Genomic DNA, 27,995 nt, shown 5'->3' on the forward strand with positions numbered 1-27,995 from the left:
ATAAATTACATAAAAGACTTGCACAGTTCTAAATATTAAAAAGATCATAAAAATTAATGGCACTCTCATATGCCAAGATTAATCCTTTTCCATTTCAACTATATTAAAAGTTGCCTGTGCAGGGATTATTTTTATAGCTATGCAGAAAACAAGACAGTTTTCAGCTCTTAAGGGTTATTAGACATTGGAATGGGCTGCCCAGGGAGGTGGTGGAGTCACCATCTCTGGATGTGTTTAATAAAAGACTGGACATGGCACTTAGTGCCATGGTCTAGTTGACAGGGTGGTGTCAGGGCAACGGTTGGACTCGATGATCCCAGAGGTCTCTTCCAACCTCATTGATTCTGTGATTCTGTGATTCTTGATGCCTCAGTAAAGACTTACAGGCATAGGCACTTAAGGGCAAAAAGAGATCAAAAGAGATGACTTCCCATGAAAGTCAGATCTCTACATTCACACAAGATCTCTAACTAAACACTACAGTAAATTGCAAAAGGTTTTAAGTAGGCAACATTATCCCATATCAGGAAAATGGAAAGCATCCTGTTAGGTTACGTAGGTTACAGTGGAGTTTAATTTTAATTCAGGACCTTGATGCCCCCACAAGGTTACCAGTGCTTTCTACAGAAGACATATTTTTCAGAAACTGAATGTTTGTATTGGGCCCATCTTGACATGTTTGAGCCACACCAATTTTTACTGTCCTCAGCTCCCCGTTCAGGAAAAACGCTGTTTATTCCAAAATCAACTTTTTCTTCCTTTATTGTTCCACACTTCTTCCGAGATTTACAGGTGCTGGCATTCAGACAGATAACCACAGAATGAAACCTAGTGTCAATTACTACTCGTGTCAACACATTCCATTACCGTATATAACAAAACACCATTAAAGGCTACTAATACCGTGGAGGTTTCTCTTTCTACTGTACCACACCAAACTTTTGATGTGCAGTGAGCATATAGTTATCTTCCAAACTAAGATATGAGTTTCAACCCCAGCTCAAGTTAAGTATCAGATTTTTGATAGCTAGGAGATAGCAGACTCAAATTTAGGAAGCTCTAGACACATTTTCATTCATCCTAGAACATGTTTGCTCCTTTTCACCCTAATTTCTGTCTGTGCCTTTGGGTCATACCAAGATACTATCTCCCCTTCATGCCAGAACTTGTCTAGTGACAGCACTACTGCTAGTCGTATGCTCAGTTAAGATGCAAATCCTTCTGCTCTGTATCTACTTCCTAATGCTTTCATATTGGTTATTACAGCACAGCAAAGTAAAAGACTGTCATCTTCATTATATTTGCTGTCCAAGTATTTCCCCACAGGGTAACAACTAGGTAGGTATTTTATATCAGTCTGGGTCTTGACACACTACATACTCTCCCCTTAATGTGTCAGAGTCCTCGGCTCTAGTTACTCTCTCTGGAGGTATCCATGACAGAGGCACAGTTACAGACCTGAAATGTTATACATAAGCAACTCCGTAGAGCTCTGCGTCTATTTAGGTAAATGACTTTCATAACATGACTTCCAGAAAAAGAGGGAAACAGGTCTCAGCTTCTACCAAGATGATTCTATCCCTTTTATTCTTTTATTTTATATACTTTTTTTAACCTTTCTGCAGATGACAGTCATGTGACCAAAGTACCAGCAGGAAAAATTTACCCAATGGGAGTGTAAATGACATTCTTCAGACTGCTTTGGCTATGGAGAGCTCCCAAAACTGCCTTTGGAAATAGCACAGGCAGCATTTCCACTGATGGGATTAAATGAAATCAGCTGCATTGTGCTGCAGCCATCCAGTTTCCTCTTTGGCTGCAAGTACTGGCATGAACTATGATAAGCCTCAGATAGTGCTTCATCGAAATCAAAGAACTGACACAGCTCTGACTTATTAGTATTCTGTGAAAGAGTGGCGACTGATTTTTAATTTAAAAAAGAAGAGGGAAAAGGTGATAAAAATCTTATATTTAAAAGTGTGCTTTCTGTTTACAGGAGTCTTTATTACTTCTTGATAACAAAGAAACCATTAGGGTCTCTACAAAAACTTCACTGTGTGTTTGTAAAATTAAATTCTCCTTCCAGTAAATATTACATAATTTACCTAGTTCACCTTAAAAAAACCCCCACACATTGTAATGCCTGTGAAAGATATTGGCATGATAGCAGGAACTATAAGGTCCTCCTTCCATTCAAGAATGGGTACAGTCTGCATAAGAGATCTAGAAAGACCCCTCTGACCATGTTTTCCACAGCCCATTATGTCTTTGGTCCTTCCATGGACAACGACATTGTCAAATAGTGTTATTTCTGGATGTAGTCTTAATTTCTTTTATAATCCAACTACCACTTCTATTCCAAAGCCAAACTCCACAGGTTATCCTGTGTCATCCCAATCCATATCCCTCAGAACAGAGCAGACAGTGCCCATACTTTCCAGCAGTCAGCCTCCCAACTTTACCTGATGACAGAATATGGCTGTATATTGTGATCCCTCTCCCAGCCTGTGACTGGACTTACTGTGCACTCACAGTATATATACAAATAAATATATATAATGTGCACATGCAAAGGTAGTACTGAGAAGAGATTTCAACAACAGCAAAGCAACATTAGACTTAAAACCCCTTAGTGCTCAGCGTATGAGCAATCTAGTTAGATTAAAAATTCAGAGAGTCAAGTGATGGAAGCTAAAACAGGATGTAAAGCAACATATCTCCTACGTCAAGTGTTTTCACATATTAGAGATGACCCTGCATTGTCCACTCATATTTGTGATATGTAAGCAGAAGCAGCAGTCACAAGGGCATCCTTCACAGAACACTCCTGCTATTATGCACCTTCTCTGACAAATACAAAAAATTGATTATGTGATCGGATGTTTCAAATATAAAATAGTACTATATGTATCACAGCAAGCACACTTGGAAAAAGTAATATATAAGAAAACCCTGCTGATACAGTAGGCCTAGAATAGCTCTGTGACAAAGAAATGGCTTTCTAAAAGCCTTTACAAGGTCTGCACAGACTGTAAATGTTCAATATAAAAATAAACAAAAAAAGATATTAAAATGTGACACAGTAAAATTTTTAAATAGAGAGGACCTGGCAACAAATATAAGCTGTTCCCCTTCACATACACAGGCTGAAAATTGGAGCCATGTCATTAACCACTTTCTGATTAAACAAATTATTTCAGTTGACCTGAAACAAAATAATTTTGATGTGAAATGGCTTAAGGCTTTATTGCTTTCATTTAAATTTGGCAGTTGAATTTATAATCCTCATTGTGAGACAAAATATTGAAGTGTTTTGTTTTAGTTTTTAAATCCAAACTCCCTCTGCTTACCAGGAGAATAAGGTTAACAGTCAGTACCTTTTAGCCATAAAGTCTGCAGAGATGACATACCAAACAATTACTCGTTTATGGTTGAAATAATGACAACTGTCATTAAAAAGGGGCTGATACTCCCCCTTTTTTCATCTTTGATATGCTTTATCTTGGTAGAAATAGTTTTGTGAATTGAATAATTCAAGATCACCAGAGCCTGTTACCAAAACTTAAAAGTGGCTGTAGTTTTTCTTCATCTGCAATAACGGAGAGACAATGACAATATCATCCGAATCGTCTGAGTGCGTTTCATCCACAGAGAGAGAGGGAGTAGGCTGCGATTGCTTCTCTGAGGACCTGGCTGAAATAATTACAAAGGAAACAAGGTCATCAATAAACAACATTCACAAAAACAAGCCCTTGTGGGAAATGTAATATTCTCCGAGCCATTAAGTTTCCAGAATTACCTAGAGTTATGAATAACTCTGATCTATCTTTTCCTGCGTATAACTATTCCCGTTCCTCTTTAATGAAAGACCATGCATGGCAAGCGTTAAGTTGACATACTGACCACACATGATTTGTCTTATTGTCTTTAAATCTTTGCAAGTGGTTACACACCACAAAGTAAAGCAATTTGATATTGAAGCCATCTCAGGTCATAAAAATAAATATTTATTAGATGGCCAGAAAAGGAAAAAATGACCCAAGCAAGCTTAAGCTAAGCAGAAAGGTCATAATGAGAACTTCAGTCAGACATAGGTAGAGAAAAGGGAAATCAGTAAGGGGGAAAAAAAGGATGGAAGCTCTCTGTGACTGTCTTTCATCCTTTTATCCATAAAACACCAAAAATATTATTCACATGCTGTACTACCTTACTTAATGGCAATAAAAATGGTGACCACACCACACCATTAGGTTTCTGGGATTTTTTTGTTGTTGTTGTTTGTTTGTTTCTTTTGCTGCTTTGCTGTTTTTCTGGATGCACAGTTCTATGCATCTCAGACGCCAACATTTGAGGAAATGTTCAGGGCATGAGCAGATAGAACCCTCATGATTCCAGTAAATATGGGAAAATCAGAGGGATAAAATGGATACATACAAGGCCCCTAAGATCTGATGAGCAGAACCAGCAGCTTGTATCTCCTCTGCAAAAGATCTATGAACTAAATGAGCAGAACTAGCAGCTTGTATCTCCTCTGCAAAAGATCTATGAACTAAATGATGACAGCTATTAATACCTTTAGCACAATACCCTCCCCTCAGCTATTAATACCTAGTAGAACAGTATTCTCCCCTCAGCTCCACTTATTTTTCAGTTTCAAATATCAATTCTCTGAAAAGACTATCTCCCAGAGAAGAGAACAAATCAAGAAGACTTGTGGTAGAAAGAGGAAACAGACAAGTAAGAAGCCATACACTGAGATTTTGACACTGAAATTGAAGGGAAAATGGAAGGCACACAAAGAATATTACTTGGGGAGGAAAACAGACATGTCATGGGTCTCATAGTGAAATAAGAGATTCCTGACACAGAAAAAAAGCCTCCCGGTATGGAATAGGAGGCATACACACCAACTGGAATGTGGAATAAAGAAAGGGGACCACAACCAGCCCAGAAATAGAAAGAGTGACAGACAGAGAGCCTGTGAATGGAAAGGAGGAATGCAGGGAGGCCATTCCATTGACCTCAACCTACAGAAGCAAAGAAACATATGACTTTCTAGTTAAGTGAAAATATTCCCTGCATCAGTCAACAAATAATGTAATAGTTTTTCAGAAGATTTATGAGCCAGTAATACTGGTGATAAGGATAAGCAAAGAGAACTTCCAGAAGCAGGCATGATAACTAGAAGATGTAACTCCAACAATAAACAGATATTATATATGAAATAACTTAATATTGTCCAAATCACTCTTGATTTATATCCTGTGCTTGATGTCTGAGATTTTATTGTCCTTATCTTCAGTTTAATAAACTTCAGAGCGACAACTGTATCTTCGTGCTTGTGAAGGGGTAAGCACTGATTAGAGTTAAGGGTTGTACGTAAATTCATTATGATCTCAAAAAAGTCTCAAATTAACAGTTTTATCCAGAGTGGCTAGCGATATGAAGAGAGAAATGCTGCCCTTATTCAAGATTGCTGTGCATGTACAGAACATATTCTTCCTTCCTGCCACTCCCCTGACAGAAAGAAACAAAACGCTAAAGTTTCACAGACTGAATTGTTATTATCTGTTCCATTTCATGGGAAACAGCAGAAATGACTTTACAAACCTCCAAGCACTGTCCACAGTCTGAAGACAAGCAGAGCAGCAGCACTGAATGCTACAGCACTTTTCCTTTTTTTTTTTTTTTTTTTTTTTGTAGAAAACAGACATCTAACCTGATGCAAACAATTAATTAAAAGTCTGCAATGCTAGACCAGGATTATATAAATTCATTCCAGCAGATAAGGAAGGTTCTTTAAAACACATTTTCATCTTTCCCATTCCTCTCAAAATAATGCCAAAAGGCTAGTGAAATTACATGATTTATTGCAATATATACTTTCACTGAAAGTTTAAGATCATTGCAAGATCTAGAGGTCATGAAATGCAAGTTTGGACTTGGGACAAATGAAGCGAGAGCTTGTTCAACAGCTGCATGATTTAAAGCTAAAGGAATTTGATTGCTTTAAATCACTCAGCTGTTAAACAAGCTCCTTGTGTCATGTACATCCATGCAGGATGCTCAATGAAAAACATTACATCAAAAACCAGTTTTGCTAGTGGATTTTTACATCAGTGATGAGCTAGGAATGACAGATGTTGGACTTGTAGTTAACTTTAACCTGTTTAAGCTACATGAATTCAAATGGCAAAAAACCCTGCTATAACCAAACAGATTGCCGAGGGGTCACATTTCTTCATAGAGGTGGCATTTACACCGCAATGCTCTTCTTCCTCTAGTAGGTTTTTCCCAATTTGTCTTTTGGGAGAGTTTGGTTAAAGCCCCCAATAAATCAAGGGCTAATACTTCACATGGCTATTTAGTGCAGGTCAGTCTTTTTCTGGCAGTTGCGCAGTTACAGAAGCACATATCCAGTATGCCTCTTCACAATCTACCTAGATGCATTCTGTCCGCATCCCAGATTTTGAAAACATCTCCCATATTCAGAAGATCAGCAGCAAATATAACCTGCTTTGCTCCCAATCTCTCCTTTTCAATATTCACCAGAAAAGGACTGCAAGGAAGAAAGTTTGAATGCTTATGGTCTCCTTTCTATCCCTTCCGGTATAAATTCTTCCAGAACTTCTTCACTCATCACTTTGTCATCATAATCTGTGATAGAAGTTAGCTTTGAAGACTTCATAGCTAGACACTGACTGTGCTCTGTTAGTATTCGTACTACTGCGTTTACCAGACTAGCTTCATCTTACATCCTTCCCTGGGTCCGAGAAGCACTTCTTCAGAAGCACAAAGAACATTGGTTTGGTTTTGTTGGTTTTTTTTTGCTTTGTTTTGTTTGGGTTTTTTTTTAGTGATTCTTTCTCTTTCAGTAGATTTTAACAACTGATTTACTCTGGGTTTAGACTGAGCACACCAATGATGACTGCTGCAGTAGAACCTAGGCAAAACAGGATGCTCCAGTATTTTTTTTCTGGATACTGTCACTAGACATAACTAAGATCACTCAAAACTGTAACATCTTCAGAAGGAAGTACTACCTACTCCTTCACAAAATAGAATATGTTCCTGAAAGTGGAATACAGTAAAGTTTCTTAAACACATTTTCCTTCACTGAAAGCTAACTTCTGCATTCACAACCCCTGCAAATCTGGCTTATTCCACACTTCATTATCTTAGAGAAACAGCCTCAGCTGCTTACAGTATGCTCTGTTTCTGAGCAAGTCTGCAGAGACTGTCAGCTTTTCACTGAGAAAAAACAAGTCAGTGTTTCTCAGGTCACCCTCAAAGTTGCTCTTTTTTCTCCAACTGGTCCATAAAAGCCTAAAATATCCCATTCTGGACAGAACCAAACTTTTTCAATTTATTTTTAACTCCTTTGAAGCTGCATGTCTAAGGCTGTCTTATCTGCATCATTCTTTTGCCTTTCCTACTCAGTACTTCTAACATCCTCTTAAAAGCCTCTTTGGCTTTAACTCCATCTTCTCACAAACAGCAATGAAGAATTCAAGAAGGAAACCAAATGGCATAAGAGCCATAAAAAAGACAGACATTTTCCCAGTTTGTATTATAGCTGTACTAGTTAGCAAGGTTATCCAGGACTTCATTTTTCCCCTTACTGCAGCAACTGAGGACTGCTGAAAAAAACGTGACTAAATACACATGGCTGACTAGGATGGTTGTTTTTACCAGATGTCTGTCCCCTTCAGAAACTAAGTCAGGATGGTAAAAATGTTCTCAGCTTGTCCATGGCTTCGGGCCCAAAATGTAGTGGAAAGTACCATACTACAGCTACAGGGCTGGGGGGATTGAAAAGGGAGTAGAGAGGCAATACAGGGGAACACCATATTCCTTGAATAATTACCACTCACTCACAAGAGGGACCTTCTAAACCACAGTTGTGACAAAAAGGCAAAGCGCTGTGAGGAAGCTGGTACTGACACTGTCAAAGCTTTTATTTTTTTATGTACGGGACTGCACTTGCCAGTATAAGCAACATGTCATCAAACTGAAAGAAGATGCACACAGAGTACAAGTATGCATTTGCACATGTGTGTGCATGTGCAGATGCTCTCTATAAAGTTGTGTGTGCACCCACTCAAAACCCACATACTTTTGAACACAGAGGAAAATGAGATTACCAGGAAGAGATGACATGAAGATTGAAGGAGGTCTCTGGAGTGCTGCTGAGACCGGTTTCTTTTCTGTAATGTAAACTGCAGAATCTGCTTTCTCACTTGGTGCACCAGACACAGAGGGCCTGCAAAAAGACACACTGCATAGCATGAGGCACAGAACAGGAATTGCAGTCTGTCTTTAGAGGGTATGCAGAAAAGTTTCTTGTGTTGCTAGCCTCCACAAGACAAAAGCTTATCACCTGCAGAACTGAACTCAGACATTAAAGTGAGGTGACAACTATGTAACTCTCCTTGTAACCATGGCAGCCAATATTAAAGACCTTCAGAGCAGTAAACCCTGGAGAGAAAGGAAGTATTTTCAAGACAGAGTCATCATAAACCTAAGCAGTAAGCAGATCACCTCGTTCTTCCTGAGCTAAGTCACTAGACTGTATGCAAGAGGGTATTCTAGCTCTTCCCTGTTCGTCCTCCACATAACCCTTAACTTTTACATGTCAGGGCTTCGGATTCACTTACATTAAGCGAGTGTACTAGCAATCAGTTTGATAGCAACTATAATTTTCTTTTTTTTCTTTTTCCCAAAGAGCAATTATTTTACTTTACTTTTCCTCATTGCTATGGGAGAGAACATGCAACAGGATATGGAAGACTACTGCTGCAACAAGAAACCCTTTCAGTTGCATACCCTTAGCATTTTCTCACAAGCAAGCTCTCCCTCGTCTTTGTTGGAACAATAGCCTTGTTCTCCTTCTCTGCCAAGGAAGCCACACTCAAATTCTATAAAAAATGACTCCTTTCCTGTAATAACAACAATTTGTGACTGCATGTTGCAGAAATATCTATTCCTCACTTACCTCTCCTCCAGCAGTACTGTACGTGCTAAGTGAGCCCTGAAGATGGACTGGATTAATGTCACAACCTCATCTTTCTCCTTGCAATCAGAAGACAAGCTCAAGGAGTTTGACATGGAAGACATGTAGGAGTTCTGAAAAGCAATCAATCAGATTAAAGAAAACTGACCTTTTACAGATTGAACAGAAACTTGACAGAAGTTTTCACAATTTTACTCCTGATTGTGAAAGTGGTAGTAGAGCAAATATTCCCATCTTTTCGTCTGCAGTCTTTAAGGTTCTATAAGACTAAACCAGCAGGAAATGCAAATCTGATCATCATACAAGGTTTGAACCATCTGTATTCAATTAATGAAAGAGCAAACACCTACAAGGAAAGTTCATTTATTTTCCAGGAAGGAAACCTTTAAAAGTCAAAGGAGGTAAGGCAACCTTCATGATGGATGTATCTTCTGCTTGTATCAAGCAAAAGTATTCCATCCTACTACCTTGGGCCAGTTTACTGAAATAAAAGTACATGTAAAGTGCAACCAGATAGACAACCTGGATGGGAACTACAAATTAACTTTAGCCTGCTAAAGGTCCAAAGGATGTTCATATAAGTTGGCAAATGATTTACAGAACCTAAACGGTTAATTGGTAAGGAAATTTTTTCATATTCAGAACTGAGCCATCTGGAGCAAGTTTGACATGACAGAGGATACTACAAATCTTTGGTTGAGCATGCCACATGCAAGACTCCTTTACTTTTCAATCCAATCAAAGATGCTTTCCAAATTCTTATTTCTGAACCTCAGTGACAAAGGTTTGTCTGTTACTACAATGATTCAGTAGCGAACCCTTGAGAGCAAGTACAGTTTTCAATAGCACTCCGAACTAAAGAGTTAAAGGGTACATTATTAGCTGATGCGAGAACCAGAAAAAAAAGAGGAGACCTAGTTACAGTCCATAATGCAGAGAAATTATAGCTTTATTTCTAAGAAAAACTGTGAACTAAAGAAGATGACAAGAAAGGCTAGGGAATGAGCTTGATATCTTTCCGGAACTACAGTGCTGCTGCCAACCAGTGCATTTAAACAACATCACCAGGTGATTCAGAGAATGAAGTCTGGAACTACAGTGGTGCTGCCAACCAGTGCATTAAAACAACATCACTGGGTGATTCAGAGAATTAAGTCTGGAAGTACAGTACTTTACACTGTAAACTAAACATAATGGGATGCCTGGATACCCATTTGCCCCAACAATTACCTTGTTGTGAGATTTTGCATCATGCATCCTGTTATTCAGTAACAGTTTCTGTCGAGCTAAATGTCCTCTGAAAGCTGCCTGAAGCATAACAACAGCCTAGCATGGAAAGAAATAAGTAGGTGTTAGCTCCTTTGAAAGATGGCAGCTATAAATTAAAACAAGACTCCAGAGGGAAGTGGCATATGGGGAAAATAACTTTCCCCTGTGCAATGGAAACTCCTTGATGTCTTGACATTTTCTTATGTTTAAGGGATACACACACATCCCCATTACTTCAGAGGTACTCTGCTGCAATCCAGAGAATCCCCAGCCCGTGACAACCCATAGACATACACCTCCATGGTTTAAATTCAATCTGGGAGGTGTTCATGACTGATCCTAGCAAATGCAGTTAAGTTCCAGCTGCCAACACTAGCCTGTATTTCACATATAGAGCAACATGCTCCCATTCCCATGTTAGATTCTGGCTACCCAGCAGGCTCTGTGATGCTCTGGTACAACCAGAAATCAAGCCAAGTCTGTCAGACCATTGTGGTGATTATGCTGGACATAAGTCTTTCCTCTCTACTCAGAGATTTTACTGGATTCTAATCAACAAAAAGCATCTAAATGTAAAACAGCATGTTTGCATCACATGGTTAGAATTTGTTCTAATTTCTGAAAGTAGGATTTTTAATGTTTTGGAAGAAACAAATGTAAGATGCTACATTGTGCTATTCGAAAAAACAGTTTAATCAAAACCTGTGTGCAAAACATTTATCAAAAAGTGACGTTTGTCAAAGTCAATTTCTTCATAATACTCAGAGACGTTTCTTCTTAGCAAAGGCTTCAAATTCCTACTTCAAAACTTTCTGAAGACTCATCATAGTGAAAATGAAAGCATTATTAGAATTATCTAATATAGAAAAACCTCCCTGTCTGTTTCTATCAAATTTTGTTCAAAATTTTCAGAAGCGTTCATCTTGCAGAAGGTACCAAGTACAGAAAATCTGAGACCAAAAGGGGAACGCTTTGACAAGATGTATCAAACAAAACTAGGATGTCAGAAGGTAGATCATGAGCCAGCCTAAAGAACAAACATGATCGTGGTACAACAGTTTGCATTACCATAAAACCTCTTTAAAAATAAAAAAAAGTTATTTGTTTGTGCTTTGATACAAATTAAATCTGGGTGTTATAAACACACTCACCTCATCCAGAGCCATTTCTCCTTTCTGAAATGAAGAATGCCTAAGTTAAAACTTGTATATATTTGTGGCATTATCTAATAAAGATGTTCCAAGTTTTCCCCAACAATTAAAACACACAAATATCTGTCCCACCTCCCCCTGAAAACTGAAACAACAAACTTCAGGGAAAAAAAAAAAAGCTTTTAATCTTTGAAAGATGTGTGGATAGTTCTTTTGTCTTTAGTTTCCTAAGAAGCATTTAAAAGACCCATCTCACACCATACGTCCTATATGTGGAAAAAAGCAGCATTACATTGCTGCCCATAGCACAAAATTTAAGGGCAACGCTTTTTTCCTAGATCATTTTGTCCTAGTTGAGTGTAACTCAATATATGAAAATTCCTGCATTGTTTGGAGAATTTCTGCAAGGGGAATTTATCTTCTCAGTCATACCCCAAGGAAGCAACAGCAGCAGTGCTGCTTCAAACACTGCTACGCTTCCTTAGTTCTCTGCTCACCCAGACTCCTTCATTCAGAAACTGGCTATCTCACAGAAGAAACAACAGGGTTCTAGGGAGCAAAGGCAAAAGAAGCAGCAGTAAGGGCTTGAAAAAAGTGGTGGAAGAGAAGATGGTGGTAAGGAATTGTACTGGGAAGCACTGCTACAGTTCCTGGAGCGCAGCAGCAGGTTACTGTAGATACTAAAACAAAAGTAAGATTCAGATGGGGATGTCCTCACTGCTCCCTGATAGGAGAATCTCACCTTGTTTTGGTAGATCTTCCACTGCCTCTGGATGATTTTGGCTGCTTGTTCCTTCTTGTGATCTTCTTTGCCTTTAACCATGCAGACTGGTGAAGACTGCAAAGGAGAATCTTTAACTTGGTACACTAAAGACACAAGTTGGAACTCTGTGAGGGAAATGGGTTACAAATGACTTGGAAAAATCAGCACCAGAGTTGTTAAATGTTCATCCTGCCTGCAGGGTGGAAGGACCTTAAAGAGGAAACTCTCATACTGCTCATGTTCAAACTCATAATCTAGTTGACTGTTACAGTGAAACACATTCCTGTCCCCACTTTAGCTGTTAGCAGAGCATGGGAATGGAAAGGTTTTCATTTACACATACTGCTATTTTTCTATGCATTGCTAAAGCAATAGGAACTCCAACAGTAGAACCCACTGCTTTGTTGATCAGGAATGGTTTGTATCTTATAGACAGACTGAGAACAAATGTCAGGATACCTAATTTTGCAGTTCTTCCCCAGGAAAGACTAGTATTAATTAACTGGGGAGCTCTCTCATGTCTCCTCCTGGCAACTGTGGCCCCATAATCATCTGTTTAAGCTTACTGATGAGTTGGCCATCATACGACACCACAAGATGGAGAGCTTGTGTAAACTGGCATAACTCTACTCCTCTATCTTGAAGGAATTCGAGGAAAAAGAAAGAAACCAAGAACAAAACAAGATTTTGTTCCAGTTATTTCTTCTGAGGTGTTACTGCATATTCCACCTCTCACTATCTGATTCTTTTGATCCCTAATTATCCCATACTTATTGTCATATCTCACTTGCCAAACAAAAGTTAACTGCAATTTTAAGACTAATTTAATTTGTTGGTGTAAAATTCTAAGTAGAGGAACAAGAGATTTTATAGACTCTGAAAAAAACCCTCTTGATTCTGTGAAAAGGATTTATTTATAACCTAAAAACACTAGTTACAGGCTTAAGTTTAGCAAATGGATCATGTTATATTAAAAATGACAACCTACTATTAAAATGAAAAATTGGTAGGAACTTAGTGATAATTACAAATAATGGGAACATTTCAATAAATGGATGGTTACTGGCCAAGAATATATATAGTCTGAAGAGGAAAAAAGGAACTGTTTGTTGGCTGTTTTTAAAGACTCAAGTTATTTGGTATTCAAAACATCATCTAGCATCCATCAGCCTATAACACACAAAAAAGCATCTAAAGAATTGCACAGTATATCAAAAACAAGCACCCTCTTAAGCCAGTGGACATTTTTATTCATATTTTTTATTACCTGTATTTCAGGGTCTATTTATTTTTAAGTACAAATGATCAAAATCCCCAGTAATAATTTTCAACTAGTTTTTAGTGAAATGAGATTAACATGACCACACTGCATGTGAAAGCATGTCTGTCAGCGCCCTTTCATCTCTACAGGCCAGTACAACAACGTTTGGCGTTCAGTCATATTTCACAAAACAACCCAACTGATTACAGAGCCCCATTTAAGACTGTCAAGGGTTAATAGATGCACAAATATATGTATTAGGTACTGGAAAATCTAGAAAGAAGAGGTTATGAATACATCAACTCTAGAAAAACTTCAATTCAAAGGGGATAAGGGTTTAATTTATTGTATTGACATCTTCCCCAATTCTTTACTCAAATATGGTGTCCCATCAGCAGTGGAATTAAAAAAAACCCTCAATTTCATGACAATTAGCGCTCTACATCCTGCAAACCTTCCCATGAAAGAGTACCCAGCTTCCATCCAAACAGAAAGGCTAATGAATATTTCCGGACTGGACAGCACATGTGCCCTAACTGATCACCTGACCAGCATAAAAATCATTGAATAGGGTTTTTTCTCTTTTGCCAGTCTGCCAATGTGCACACTTACCTGTGCCTCTATCCTTTATCTGTCAACTCCTACAAGACCTCCTGTCCTCTACAAAATCGGATTGAAATTAGCTAATGGGTTCAGATGTTATGAGAAGATATAAGCAAAGCCACAAATGTCTTTTTTTTCTTAGAAAGTAAAGCAAAAAACCTCAAACACTTAGAAGTGTAAGCTTTTTGGAACATTCTACTGAATACGAAAAAAGCGATGGTGGGGCAGATAATCCCTAAGAGAACTGCTCCAAAAAAACCCCAAGTTGCGGTGGTAATTATTGAAACAACTTATCAACGAACTCTGGGAGTTAACCATCACAGAATCTCTATGACAACATTTAATGCCTTTCTGAAAAGGTACAACTAGCAGCTATTTAGACTATCAGCTCAATTTGCAATATATTAGTTAGAGGCAAGGGAAAAAAAAAACACGAACAAAAACACGCGTCTGTACCTTATTAGGCTTTTCCATTGTATCTTCTGCCATTTGTCTCTTCTCTTCCTCCAATTTTGACTCCAATTTCCCTACTTTCTGTGTCAGGTTCTGGATTTCCTCACTATGGTTGGAAAAGCAAAGATATTTATAGCTAGAAATTTTCTGTTGTTCCTGCTTTGAAAATTCTGAACCTATTTAATAGGATTTGGTTGCTTTGGTTTTTTTTTTAAAAGCCAAAGTGGGAAACTGCTCAGGATAACACGATACATATTCTTACAGTAACAGACATGTAACATCAATTCTCAAGTTGCGATAGCACAGCCTTACATTAAAATTAAAGAGTCCCAAGGTTTCAATGCTACCCTTGATACTACTAATATTGTATCTAGAATCCTGTGGATTTTGAGCCACTTCAAAAAAGAATTGTACTTTGACAGATATTTTTTTGGTTCTGAAAGGATCTACTAATACAAATATGATACCTTAAAGTCTGCTCTTCTGTACTCTTTTCTTTCATCTTGTTCTGCCACTTCTGCAGCTCCAGCTCCACTTCAGCCTTAGCCTCCATTAACTGCTTGATATCTAATCTACAAAGGTAGAAGGAAATCTAAGCAATACTTAAGACAGTCATACTTCAACAAAGTAGTTATTTTTTGTTTAAATGTCTAAATAAAATAGGTTTTCTCAGATTTGTAAAGTAACTAAATGTTTAATTTTTCCTTTTAAACAAAGCAAAATGCAAGCATACATTGTTCAGAAGCAAAAGGCCTCTTTGCATGCTCTCACTATGCATTTTTGTTCAGAGGTGAGTTGATACAGGATGCAGAGTGTCTTATCAACAATACACGGTTGTGTGCACATCTCTGCTCAGGATCCCATTAACCTGCCTGCCCTTACGCACTGACACACCAAACGAATCCAAGCAATACAAATTACAAATCAATTGCTTACTGGGGAGAAAAGAAGTCACAGGGCATCATATGGCAGAAGGCAGGCTTAAACGCAGAAAGTGGTAGATCAGGGCAAAACACGTTGAAAAAAAAAAAAAAAAGACAAACTTTTACAGCAAAATACTTGCAAGAAGTGCTACGTAAAGTCACACGTAACCCTTCAAAAGCTTTTCAGTGTGGTTGGCACAAAAATACATCTTGAAAAATGTGTTAGACACAAGCAGAAATTCTCATTTTCCGTCCTCTCACGGACTTTTTTTTCCTGCAATGTAATTTTACAGTGCTAGTACAACTAGAAGAAGCTTTTTTAAATAAAAGCTGAAGGGACCCTCAAAATTTGTTTTGTTGCTGAAAGTATGAAGGACTTATTACATTGTTCCATAACGTGATAGGAAATAATTAAATATTTTGCACCAATAAAAGAACAACATCTCAGACAAGAGTTGTACTTACTCTTTATTGAGTAGGAGATTTTGAAGTGCCTTCCTGTCACTCTTCAGTTTCTTCACTACTTCTTGGAGACGACGACATTCCTCAACATGGTCTGCCTGTTGAGAGGCTGGATGATCTAGGTCTGCCGATGGCAAAGATGACACAGCGAGTAACTGCGATGACTCGCTATCTGCTGATGACACCCTGGTGTTCTCCATAGCACATACTTTCTAAACAGGATAAATTTACACAAAAAATAATAAAAAAAAAGAACACTAAATTTAGCATAAAAATATTTTATTCAGGCCATGAGAAAAGATCAAGTGGAAGTTAATTCTAAAACGTGCATCTATATGTAACAAGTATGAAAAAAGAAGAAAGGGAGGAAGGCCATATGGGACAGACATCAGTTTACATGTATGAGCCAGAATGCACAAGGCTGATACACTGAAGGACTACATGCCATGAGCACAAGGCCAGCGGTTCTGCATTTCCTGCTCAAAGACAGATAAGATGGCCACATGATTACGAGCACTTACTTTGTCTAGTTCTGAAATCCGCCTCACCAGCCTCTGTCTGCTCCACTCACTATAATCTAAATACAATAACAAAGCTTTAAACGTGAAACTGTATCAGTAAGTCAACACTGTTCTTGCTTTTTGAAACTTCTGTCCATATAGAAAGACCATCTAAAGACCTCTGAACCTCAGCTTCAAATATGCAGCAATGAAAAAATGAGAATGGTCTTAAAATATCTGACTTCTACACCAATTACCTCAGAAATCAATACAAACCATTCACATGCATCATTTTTCAACAACTGAAAAAGTTTTCCAGTGAAACATTAAATCTTCAAGTGATTCCAGTCCAGAATTCTCAGGGATAATAATAAAGGAAACTCAGGTCTGACTGGAGCAGCATATCCAGAAGTCAGAGAGAGACTCTTGTTAAGAAACTTCTCGTTCCAACCTTTGCCCCTCCTGAATCTTCACCTTTGTAATAACTCCCTTATATCTACCATTGCAGGGTCCTGCTCTCAAACACATCTTTCAAATGCACCTAAATCCCTTGCCCCGTGTTCACCAATTTTTCAGCACATACTTTTTGTGTTATCGGGAGGAGGAGAACTGCTCAGTACATGATCTAGATCTTCTTTCAGCCTCTGATTCTCATTCTGCAGTTCCTTGATGTTCCTGGATAATCTCAGGACAGCAGCATTCAGTGCCTTTAGTCGTTTTTGGGTATCTCTGCCCTCTGTTCTTGGAAATAGGGTCAAAACCAGAAAGTTAACTTAAAAGCAGAGAACAAAGAAGCAGCATTAAAAAGACTGGAACAGCCTCACTATTGAAGTCAGCTGGCTAAGTTAACTGTCTCAGCTCCACCCCAACAGCATTTCTCAACATTTTTTACTAGAGGAGTTATTTATTCTTTTAGGAAAAAACATTCAAAGACCATCTTGCTCAACACTTTCACAGTTCTTTTAATTTGTGTCAAAGAAAGAGGATACTTTGAAACTTTGAAAGTTCATTTTCATTAATGCATAAGCAAGGGTGCTTGTATGAGTTTTACTTATTTGGTTTTCTGTTTGTTTTGTTAACCAACCTTATAATGCTTTACCAGTGCTCTGTCAACCGCTGATTTATAAACACTTATCTTCAGCCAACTGGGAGACTCCTCCAAAAACTGTTCAGCACAGAAAGCTAACCTGCGTGCTCTGAATTACTTTATTTCACTTAACAGATTGAGACTGGGAGAGAGAGGGCTATACATAGATGGAGTAACTCTCAAACAAATCCAACACACTGCTGTATTTTCTAATGTAAAAGAAACTACTTCTGTGAAAGTAAACCCCAGAGAAATTTCTTCTTCATTTAAGATATATTTAAATCAATGAGAGATTTGAAACAGATTTGAAGAATAGAGCTAACTTCAATGTGATGGGAATAAAAGGCATCAGAAAAGAGAAAGCCTGCTATGTGTTAAAACTGTTTTAAGTATATCACAGTGATTTTGCCTTTTAAATTTTTCTAATAAAAGGCGGAAGAAATCTTAGCTTCTAGATGCGCAAAGTGGTAAAGTTTGTTCACAAAACAGATTTCTAGTGAGATGAAATACTTGTTCTTTATTGCTATGAGAAAATTCTTAAAAACTTACTTCTGGAAACAAAGGTCCAAAGTAACTGATGGACCTACTTTTGGACAAATGCCGCTGCCAATGACAATCACAGAACAGTTTGTGAAGGAATCTTACATCCCATCCACTGGAATAATCACAAGGTAAATGGGGAGACAGTCTACAATTAGTACATCAGAGTGAAAAGCTGAATCTAATCTACCTTTTGGAAATCAAAAGGTAATGAAGCCATAAAAACAAACAAATAAGGCTGTCCAGATGTCATGGATTCATACAGCTGTCCCAGGCAGGAGGGAAAAAAAAGTGAAAAACAAAACACCACATACCATCAAAACCAGGAAGTGACAGAAATGACAGAAATCATAATCGTATCACTGAGTACTGTTATTTTAAGCTCATCAAAACCTAAATGAAAGAACTGCAAACCATTTTGAGGACTCAAAAGGTTGCCTAGTTTCTAGCTGTAGATAGATTGGATACTACAGCTTCACATATAATCATATTTCAGCATTAACACTGAAAAAGAGGAGCTAAATGCCATTCACTTCAGCCAGAAATAATGTAGACAAGCATCATGAAAGAAACACTCTCCCTATGACTCTTTCTATGTGCCAGAGTCCTGACCTTCAACATCATTTATTATTTCAGTGCTCAGCCTCTCAAGTAGAGACTGACAGTCATGTAATGGAGAGAGACTGCCCTGACCACTGCTTTTTGAAGCTATGAATAAATGAGGACAAGGAAGAGACCTGATGACTCATTTTCACCTGTAAATAAATTAGGTGTGATGGCTTACAGCGTTGAGAGGCTAGTCACTGCATGCCTGAGACAAAAGAGAGAATTTTTTTTTTAATAACAGTGACAAAACAAATTGCAGTTTTCAATCCACAAGAGACAGTGAATTATGGAAACACAAGTAGTATACATAATGACCCATAAAGAGTTCTCATATGTTTCTATCAATCGAAATAATTACACCCAAAATTAAGACAGTTGCCTGTACTTAACACTAGGAGGGCAAGCATATTTTGAAGTGGTGTTGTAACAAATTTTTCTATCCCACAAGACTCTCTTACCCTCTTCTCAGCTCAAATAACACTCACTTGCATAGATGCTTTTACTTTGTTCTCTTACTGGAGCTTTGTCTTGTGCTTTTCTGCTTTGATTTTTATTTCCTCTATAGACTGTTTATCCTCACCACCATGTATACACCTGCACACTAATGACAAGCACTAGTACAAGCTTCTCTGACATGTCTTACTAGTGCCACTCATGGGTGTCTCACAAAAGCTACCCTGACCTACAAAGCTGTCTCTTTGTACCACAGGAAAATAACGTTTACTCCAAAATACCTTCTTTGCAGCATACACCCTAGAGCAAGATGCAGAACTGACTCAAGAGTAAAATGCAAAAAATATAGTGAGTTTGTTTCAATCACCAGTGATGTCAGAATAGGTGTGATTATGGGGGAACATGGATTTTATTTAACAGAGAGAAATTTTCAGAGCTTTCATGTTCTTTTTACATAGCTCTAGTATTTTTTCCACATCCACAAAATAACCTATCTAGAAGAAAAAAAAAAAAACATGACTAAGACATATGCCAAGGCTTTGCCAACCAAAGCAGTATGAAAAAGCAAATCCAGCAATCTAAATGACAAAGTAAACGATTCCCATGTAGCTGTTTTCCATCAGCTATAGTATATGAGTGATATATCAAACATGTATACGCAATCATCTGCCTCAAAAGAATTAAACATACTTTTTCCTCATAGCCTCAGATTTTGCCAGGAGGAGCTGGAGACGATGAACCTGTGAAATATGAAATACAGATTCCGTTAAGTAGCTAGCTGTGGAAGCTGACATGGCTAATACAACACATTTGTCCATTATGTGAAAATCGGAACAAGACTCTTTGGGTAGTAGCAGAGGCAATGATGCCACCACTGAAAATCAAGCTACTGTTATATTGGCTTTCATCTAGACACTTATGGATGTACATCAGTTTATTTATTTCAGCTTTTTGGTTAACACTCAACTTATTGAAGAAAAAAAGGTTTTTCAGTACATATATTTGGAGCTATGAGAATATCTATGAAAATTGAATTTCAATGACAGGTCCAGCTAAGCTGTAAGAAACCCATCTAAAACATTCCATTTATACTTTGACTCAACAACTTCCTCTCCTGTATGCATGTTGAAGCACGTGTCAGACATACCTCTTCATAGTAGGTTTCCATAGCTGTTCTCATTTCTTCCAGATTAGTGGTCTTCATGTCTGCCTGGAATTTGCTGAAAATAGAATAATACAAAAAATAATTCAGTCAGACCAGCAAGAATGCTGCAATACCTGTTGGTTTACAATTTCTGTGTGGGTGGTTTATAATTGCTAATATGTTCGCAGAATTCATTAAAACATCTTAAGGAACAGAAGAATACAGATGAAAAATAACATGGATTTCAAATTCCCTTTATTATCTCATCCAGTACCAGCCTCTACCCCTCCCAAAGTCATACTTAATAGTGTTGTCTTTCTCCTTGCACTGTTGTTCTAGCTTGAGGATCTTCTGCTTTAATCCACTAACCACCTACAGAAAGAACAAAATGCTCATGAGCCCTAGAATAATCCATCTCTTCACAGAAGTTCCATTTCTCCATAATCTTGCCCTGTCTTTATAAATTATACCTAACCAGATATACTTACTTCTACATACTTCAGTACTTAGTAAGTCATATGCATGTCTGCTACCCTGTGACAAAGAGAACACTAATGAAATCAGATCCCTAATTTATATCTGTGGCAGCATAACCAGCTTAATGATATTTATACACAATCATTAAATAAAAACAACTGCCCATTACCCTGCTAAATTCAAAGCAGCAAGTAATAGGGAGAATGGTCCCTAAACAGATTCAAGACAATGACAATTCAAGAAGGCTTCCTAAAATAATGTTAATTCCAGACCTTTGTTACTGGTTTCTTATCTGACTATAGAAATAATGGTTACATGATTCCCCAATTGCTTATTCTTTCTTACTTCATTTTATTTTTTTAATCAGTAGTGCTTCAGCTTGGCAAGAGAAAAAAAGGAAAAATGAAAGCAAAAGGTAATGAAGAAACTATTACCCATCCATTATCAGTCTTCTTTTCTGACAAAGCTCGTGCCAGCTCAGAGCCCTGCAAGATAAGACAGATAAAGCAAGTGACCAACCTTGCTACTTTATTCTACTGCCGGCTCTTTCCACAGAATTTTCTAACCTACTCATCTTCACAGTCCAACAGCTTTAAGTTCTGAAGTCCCTATGCTCATTGCTTTATATTAACACACTTCTCCCAAGATGTAGATCTGCACACAGAAAATGACAGCCACAAGGAATTCAGTGAAATTCAGGTCTTCTAACTATGACCCTAAATGCTTCTCCACCTCGTGGGTCTGACAATAAGGCTCATCTTTAGCTTCCTGGTTCAGGTCTCAGGACCACATGCATCAGTCATCATGAAAGAGGTTAACTCGCTTCTACTTGCAGGCAAAATATTCAGAAAGTGGGGCTCTAAAGAGACAGCATTTTAATTTTACCTTCAGAAATTAAAAGTATCTTTGCTAAATAAACTTATCTGCACAGCATGGCATGATCTTCCTTTGAACTGTGCTGGACTGATGAGCTGAGATATACAAAACAGAAATCCCTTCATACCAGCCAACCACCTCTCATATTCAAGCTCATCATTCCTAGGAGCCAACACACTACAGACTCCTGAAATCTAGAGAGACAAGGAGAAGAGGATCACACTGCTCAGCACTCTTTTGTCCCACTTTTGTCCCCCCCAAGAAATAGTCACCCTGGAAGGATCCAACAGTTGTTCAATCTGTTTATCCTTTCTATTGTTCTCTTCTTCTAGTCGACGGAGCTTAGTTTTCATTCTATCTCCCTCATTTTTCTGTGCTTGTATTGTCTAAAAGAGGGGAGAAAAATTGTAAGCACATTTCAGAAATAGAAACACACTGAGTTTTCACATAGAAACACATTCTGATGTCAATAACAATCCAATTATGATGGTGAGGATGAAGCGAAAGAGGAAAAAAAAAAAAAAAAGAGACCACCACACTGGATCAGGGCTGACAGATAAGGGAGGTGACAGGGCAAAGAGAAAAGGAAAAGGTTTAACAGAAAGGCAACCTTACACAAATGATCCACAACAGACAAGATATTTGTCTATAGATATCCCTAGTGTTCAACATGCCCAGTCCTCATCCTTCATACACTGCAATAAACTCAACCGAGAAATTGTTAACATGTGATGGGTAACAGCCCAGGGGAAGAAAAAATTTAAAAAAAGGAGGTGGAGGGACAAAGAAACCAAATGCAATGAACCTTTTCAGCATCCAGCTAGGGCCATGGCTGGGGTTCAGGACTGGGTATACTTCAAGGCTTCCATATCCAGTACTCAGAAGTATCTATCACACCATAAGAACAATGAAATTGCCTTAAACAGACACAAGTTTAGTTTAGCCTTACATTACAAACGCAAAAAAATTTGCTGGATGTCCCAGTTGTAGAAACCAAAGTATTCTGAACCAACAAGGCTTGGACATCTACAGGTGGACAGAGCAACGCTATGATATGTAAGTATCAGAGACACTGTACCTTTTTCAGTTCTATAATTTCATCATACATATCTTCTTTTTCTTTGTAGTCAGGAGTTCCAGGAATGTAGCCTACAGAAAGAAATGTGTAAAATAAGCAGATCTGAAAGAGGTGTTTTTAACTAACCAGAAACCTTACAGTTAAAGGAAAATACCTAGAACAGCACCAAACTGGAGACTAGGATTTTTTTTTTTTTTTTTTTAGAAGAAGAAAAATCAGCAAGGAAATTAATTTTAGAAATGGAGATGTTACTGTATGAAACTTCTGCCAGATTTTACAGCAAATTTCTCCTCATCACTTCTCTTCTCTCTGGTGCTAGATTAAAATATCCATCTCAAGAAAGATATACACTTCACAGAAGACTGCAGTCTTCTCATCCTAACAAATCAATTATTTACAAGATTTCTAAAAGATGTCCAGAATGCATTTTTCTATTTATGCCTAGAATGTAAAAGTCTATCATCTTTTAAAGTTGCCAGAAACTGTGTATTACCAGTAACAGTATAGGTGTCGTTTTAAATGGAAGTGGGATTTTTAAGTTTACAGTTCTCCTTTAAGAAAAGCAGGATAGAAGTTTTAAATTTTGCTCTTCTCATAAAACTCAATTGATTTTAATATCAGAACCACATGATAAAACACTTTATAGAGAAGAAGTAAAAGGAGTCAATTACACAGAATTTCAAGCAAGCAGATGGTTTCTATCAATGGTTCCTAAACTGTGTTTTGCAAAGTCACAATAAATTGTCTACAGCTGGCCCATTGAACTACATTATATTTGCAACGTTTTCAGCTGCAGATGCATGGCAATTTGCAAAAAGTTCTAAAAGCTACTAGTGATTCATTGCTCAAAAAACTTGGAAACCCCTGTCATACAATTTAGAAATCTCAAAAAGTATCTCATGGATCATATTTTGACACATATATTTTAATACAGGCTAAACTGAAATGGCTCTTGCTTTACTAAAGCTAAGATCTCAAGCAACATCTGTTTTTACATGGAAAAAAGATCATTAACTTTTATCTACCACACCATTACATAGTTTACCATTACTAGAAGAACGAGAATGTTTTGGCTTCTTCATTCCCAGAGCTTCCTTCAAATATTCCGGAGTGCTACTAGAAATGTTAGTTCGCATATGCCCCATGTCAACATCTGATTTCAGAGGATGGCTCATTCCTGCCAACAAAAATGGAACAAAAATGCAAAAATCAGGGATAATTGTGAATTAAATTTGTGGATTTATTCTGAGCAAATGCAACATAGTAAGCTCCAGATGCTGTTAATTATTCCCTCTATAAATTCCAATGCTCAAGACTAGGTAAGTCCAACCACCCAAATAAATAATAGCGAAATGACTTCCTATGTAGCCTATAATCAAATACAAATCTATTTTTTAAGAGTTAAGCTGTCCCCAACACTGAATTTTATCCATATATGCAGATAATGTTTCTATACTAATACCTTGTTTCAGTGATCTCAGCCACATCTGCCTTGAGTTTTTTACAGCTGCACTCTCGAGACGTGCACTGCCTGTTCCCTGCAGAGATCGCCACACTGCAGCTTTTTTAGGATACAGTTGTGTGCTAGAGCTGTATGGAGACTCTATAAGAAAAGAAAATATCTCAGTGTTGCCTTAAAAAGCTCAAGGTCACAAAAATTCTTTCTGTCTTGTGCTTCAAGGTTCCCAGACACAGTCCTATTACTTATAAAAATAGAATTTAACAGCATACGACATACTGGCTTATACAGAGCAATGGGACATTCACTTCAAAAAAAAGAAAATCACGATAAAGAAAAATCCAATTCCAAAAAATCAAGAGGCTTAGCAAGAGACACAGTGACAGTAATGTGACTCAACGCATGTAGAAATACTTACATGTACAGTTTGGATAGGCATCCTTAAGATACCTGCACGTCTAAATTCATACATTAAATTGACCTTTCAAGGAATGTATATACAAATGTCCTATCAAGCAGAAAAATATGTATGGCTAAACAGACAGAAGTAACTATCACTCCTAATCCACTAGCAAATTTCTTGCAGTATTCGAAGAACAGAATTGGTCTGATGCAACTGCTGGGGAGCCCTTCCCATTACTACTTCAGGTATGGCGATCAGGTTCAACTACTGACATTAATTCCACTTCAAATTATTAGTATAGATGTGCACTATATGGGCTAACTAGTTAGTCTTCAAATTACCAAGAGAAGTACATACAGTAAGAGGCAATGCCACAAACATTACAGCTGAAATTAAACAGCTATTTTAAATTCCATCATTTAGGCAAGCAAAGAGATTTCAGGAAAAGAGAGAAGATAGATGTACATCTACCATAAGAGCATGCCTCTTCCTCAAGCTAAAGTGAAATTTAAAAGTACAGCATTGTTTAATGTATTAGAAACAAAACAAAGTAACAACAATCGGCAACACTTTGAGGTAAAGTAGACTTTGAAACATTCACTGGAAGTATAAAAAGGAAGGTAAATGGAAAAGTATAGTAAGAAAGATAAACCCCAGAAAAAAAAAGGAAAAAAACCACACTAAAACTGCAGCTCTAATAACAACATTGTACTTCTAAGGTCATATGGAAAAAAAACCCAAGAAATGAAACAGAGAACTGCTTAATCTACAAACATAGGTATCTACTGGATGGTAGGTAGCTCCAGTAATTCTAGATTCTTTCTACACAGCAATTATTAGCATTTCTCCAAAAAGACAGAGAGAAAAAGAAATTCAGAATGCTTGCCATTAGAAGGGATAATATGAGAAGAAAGTAGTTTAAGCTGGAGAATCAAAAATTACAGCTAACTCATAAACTTCCATATTTAGCCTATAAAAGTCTAACTTCACAGGTTACAGGACAAATCTCAGATAGGTGTATTCTGCACACACCAGCGAATAATTCTAAAGAGAACAATAAGATGTTTTTTCAGGTAACTCTTCCAGTTCCTGTGTCCCACAAATCTATCTTGTTCTGCAATAATGGACGCAGAAGAAAAAATTTTGGAACACTTACTTGGTGACTTTGGAGGCTTGTGAAAAATTTTCTTCTTTAACTTCTGGAAGAGAAAAAGAATTTTTTATGTATTTAAAGTATTCCACTTTTCAAAGATTTCAGCATACAATCTCAAAAACTGCCTTCAATCTCCATTTTGTATGAAGAGTTCTAATAACACAAAATCTTCTGTGTAGAAAAGAAAAATAGTAGCATTAAGTATATGCAGATTTGGCCACCGTAACAGTCACCAGAATTAAGGTGGTACCTACTGAAGTTTTATGGTACAGATAAAAAGTAGTCTGTTCATGCTCAGAACACTAAGACCTTCCCCATCAGTATTGGACACAAGTAGCAGCAACTTCAAGATGATCACAGAGTAGCGGCTGATCTGTAGAACCACTTAGCTAAAGGAAAGACTTATCCAATTCCACTGAAACTCTGTAAAAGGATTACTTAGGCCCGTAACTTGATAGAACAGCAAAATGAAGCCAAATATCATTTGCAGCACCCAGTGATGAGAATTAGGCGCCAGAATTACATCTGAAATCAGAGGAGGTTTTGCAATCAAACTACATTGCAGTAACGTTGTCACCTTTCCTCTCTGAAGGGTGTCTTATCAACCAGGAGGCATCATGCGGAGGTACTATGGGTGAGAACATGCTGAGAGGCCTTACGAGGCATTCACACACAGCGCGCCATTAATAAAACTCACCGTTTCTGTATCTGATTCACAGGTTATCACAGACAGGCTGTCACCTCCCTGGGAAACAGAGACATTAACTGTAACATTTGCTACTAAGTAATTGGTTATAACACACAACCAGAAAACTTTATATCCTGTTACTATCACAATAAAGTTTGAGTGCAATACATTCAAATGGTAAATGTGTCACCACCGTTGCAAAAACCAGCATTGTTTACTCTAATACAAACGTTCTGTATGATAGAGTGCAAGTCACTTCAGACTCGAGCCAGACACTTATGCACTTCAGTGCACAACATTACAACAGCTGAACCTTCAGGTGCCCCATCTTCCAAGATGCTGGTTCTGCATGAATTTCTCCACGAGCAACAGTTAAGCAGCAACTCATCCATCTGTTCCCTTCCTCACTCACTTGTTCCTACCCTTGCTATGCTATGGGAATGTTCAGTAAACTCAACTGGAGAAGTGATCAGGCTGAGGAAAAAAACCCCAAACCAAGGAATCAAAAAAGTGGTTAATTTTTCCTCAGATTGAGCCGACAACTTTCCTTGCTTCTCAAATAGAAGCATCCACAGCAGAACGAAAATTTCCACTTTGCTTTCCAATTATGTGAATGTATGCTGCCCTCACAGAATGAACATTTTCACTTGCTGCTGACTCCATGGTGCTCACAGCTGCGGCACCATTCTTTGGACAGATGCTGATCTATCTCTGCAAGAGGCAGGGTGAGGTGAAGCATTTTTGAGAACCCTGGTTGACAGACAGGAATTGGAAATGACAGCAACAGAGCAGGTAAAACAGCTTTTTGTGCTGGCTGAGAGCACGCAGGTATACATCTCACACACCATGCCATATAGTTTTTAATTTCCTGAAGCAATGTTCCTTGCAGCACACTGATTATTTTTGTTATTTTAAGGTCTTTTTATCACTCTGGGAGATCTCTCTACCTAACTGCAGCTATCGCATTAGGAATCGGAGAACGTGGAAGGCGCCCAGCCTCGACGCGAAATAGTAAACAACAAAACATTCATCAGGATATTGATGTGCAGTAACAAAAACACTGCAGTCCTTGGAAACCTTCACAGTCCCTTTGTTCTTGCAAAACAGGCTCAACAAGAGCCACCTATGACAGACAAGAGAACACGGTGGCTCCCAGCAAACGGCCTCAAAACCTCCATGTGGCTGCCGAGGGGGAGGGAGACGAACGCCAACACCCCCCCGCGCCGTGCTACCGGCCAGCCAAGGAGACACAGGCAGAACGCAGAACCCCGCGGGCTGGAGACGGACGAAGCCGTCCTCCTCTCTCTTCTAGCCACCGCCTCACCGGCCTGGCGAGCCTGAGGGGGCTCCAGGCTTTGCTCCGGCCCCGCGGGCAGGCGGGAGCGTTTCCCGCGCCGGGCCCGGGCTGAGGCAGGCCCGAGCCCGGCGCCTCCTCCCCCCACGCCTCCCGCTCCTTACCAGCTCCCCCTCCGCGGCTGCCTCGCCGGTCCCCCGGGCCATGGCGGGAGGGTGGCGGGGAGGCCTCAGCGGGTGGCAGGGCGGCGGGGGCGGCCTCGGGCCATGGCGCCCGGCACGGGGCGGCCTGGGCTGAGCGCTGGCCTCCCCTCCCCGGCACTTCCGGGTTGCGGAAACC

General features: G+C 38.5%; 1 protein-coding gene across 1 annotated transcript; it reads right to left on the minus strand.

The window, feature by feature from the left end:
- On the minus strand, window positions 1-27,965 carry IQCE (IQ motif containing E). Its single transcript, XM_068423873.1, has 22 exons — window positions 27,821-27,965; window positions 26,372-26,419; window positions 25,678-25,720; window positions 24,122-24,262; window positions 23,705-23,836; window positions 22,660-22,730; window positions 21,854-21,967; window positions 21,140-21,190; window positions 20,530-20,600; window positions 20,232-20,304; window positions 19,775-19,824; window positions 16,982-17,139; window positions 16,420-16,475; window positions 15,902-16,110; window positions 14,981-15,085; window positions 14,517-14,619; window positions 12,176-12,271; window positions 11,434-11,457; window positions 10,244-10,339; window positions 8,996-9,126; window positions 8,145-8,263; window positions 1-3,693 (listed from the first exon to the last, which is right to left on the minus strand). Exons 1-22 carry the CDS (start codon window positions 27,860-27,862, stop codon window positions 3,563-3,565), a joined length of 2,064 nt encoding a protein of 687 aa, XP_068279974.1. The 5' UTR covers window positions 27,863-27,965; the 3' UTR covers window positions 1-3,562.
- Window positions 27,966-27,995: the final 30 nt, after the last annotated feature.

This window comes from Nyctibius grandis, chromosome Z (genome assembly GCF_013368605.1).
Source record: "Nyctibius grandis isolate bNycGra1 chromosome Z, bNycGra1.pri, whole genome shotgun sequence".
Taxonomy (NCBI): domain Eukaryota; kingdom Metazoa; phylum Chordata; class Aves; order Nyctibiiformes; family Nyctibiidae; genus Nyctibius; species Nyctibius grandis.

Bases quoted from the DNA above. Each gene is read 5' to 3' on its own strand.
- IQCE (XM_068423873.1), bottom strand. From the start codon at position 27,862: ATGGCCCGGGGGACCGGCGAGGCAGCCGCGGAGGGGGAGCTG. The intron at 26,420-27,820 runs GTAAGGAGCGGG...TCTGTTTCCCAG, and splicing joins CAGCCGCGGAGGGGGAGCTG to GGAGGTGACAGCCTGTCTGT. The intron at 16,111-16,419 runs GTAAGTGCTCGT...TATCCTGTTTAG, and splicing joins GGATTTCAGAACTAGACAAA to AAAGTATGTGCTATGGAGAA.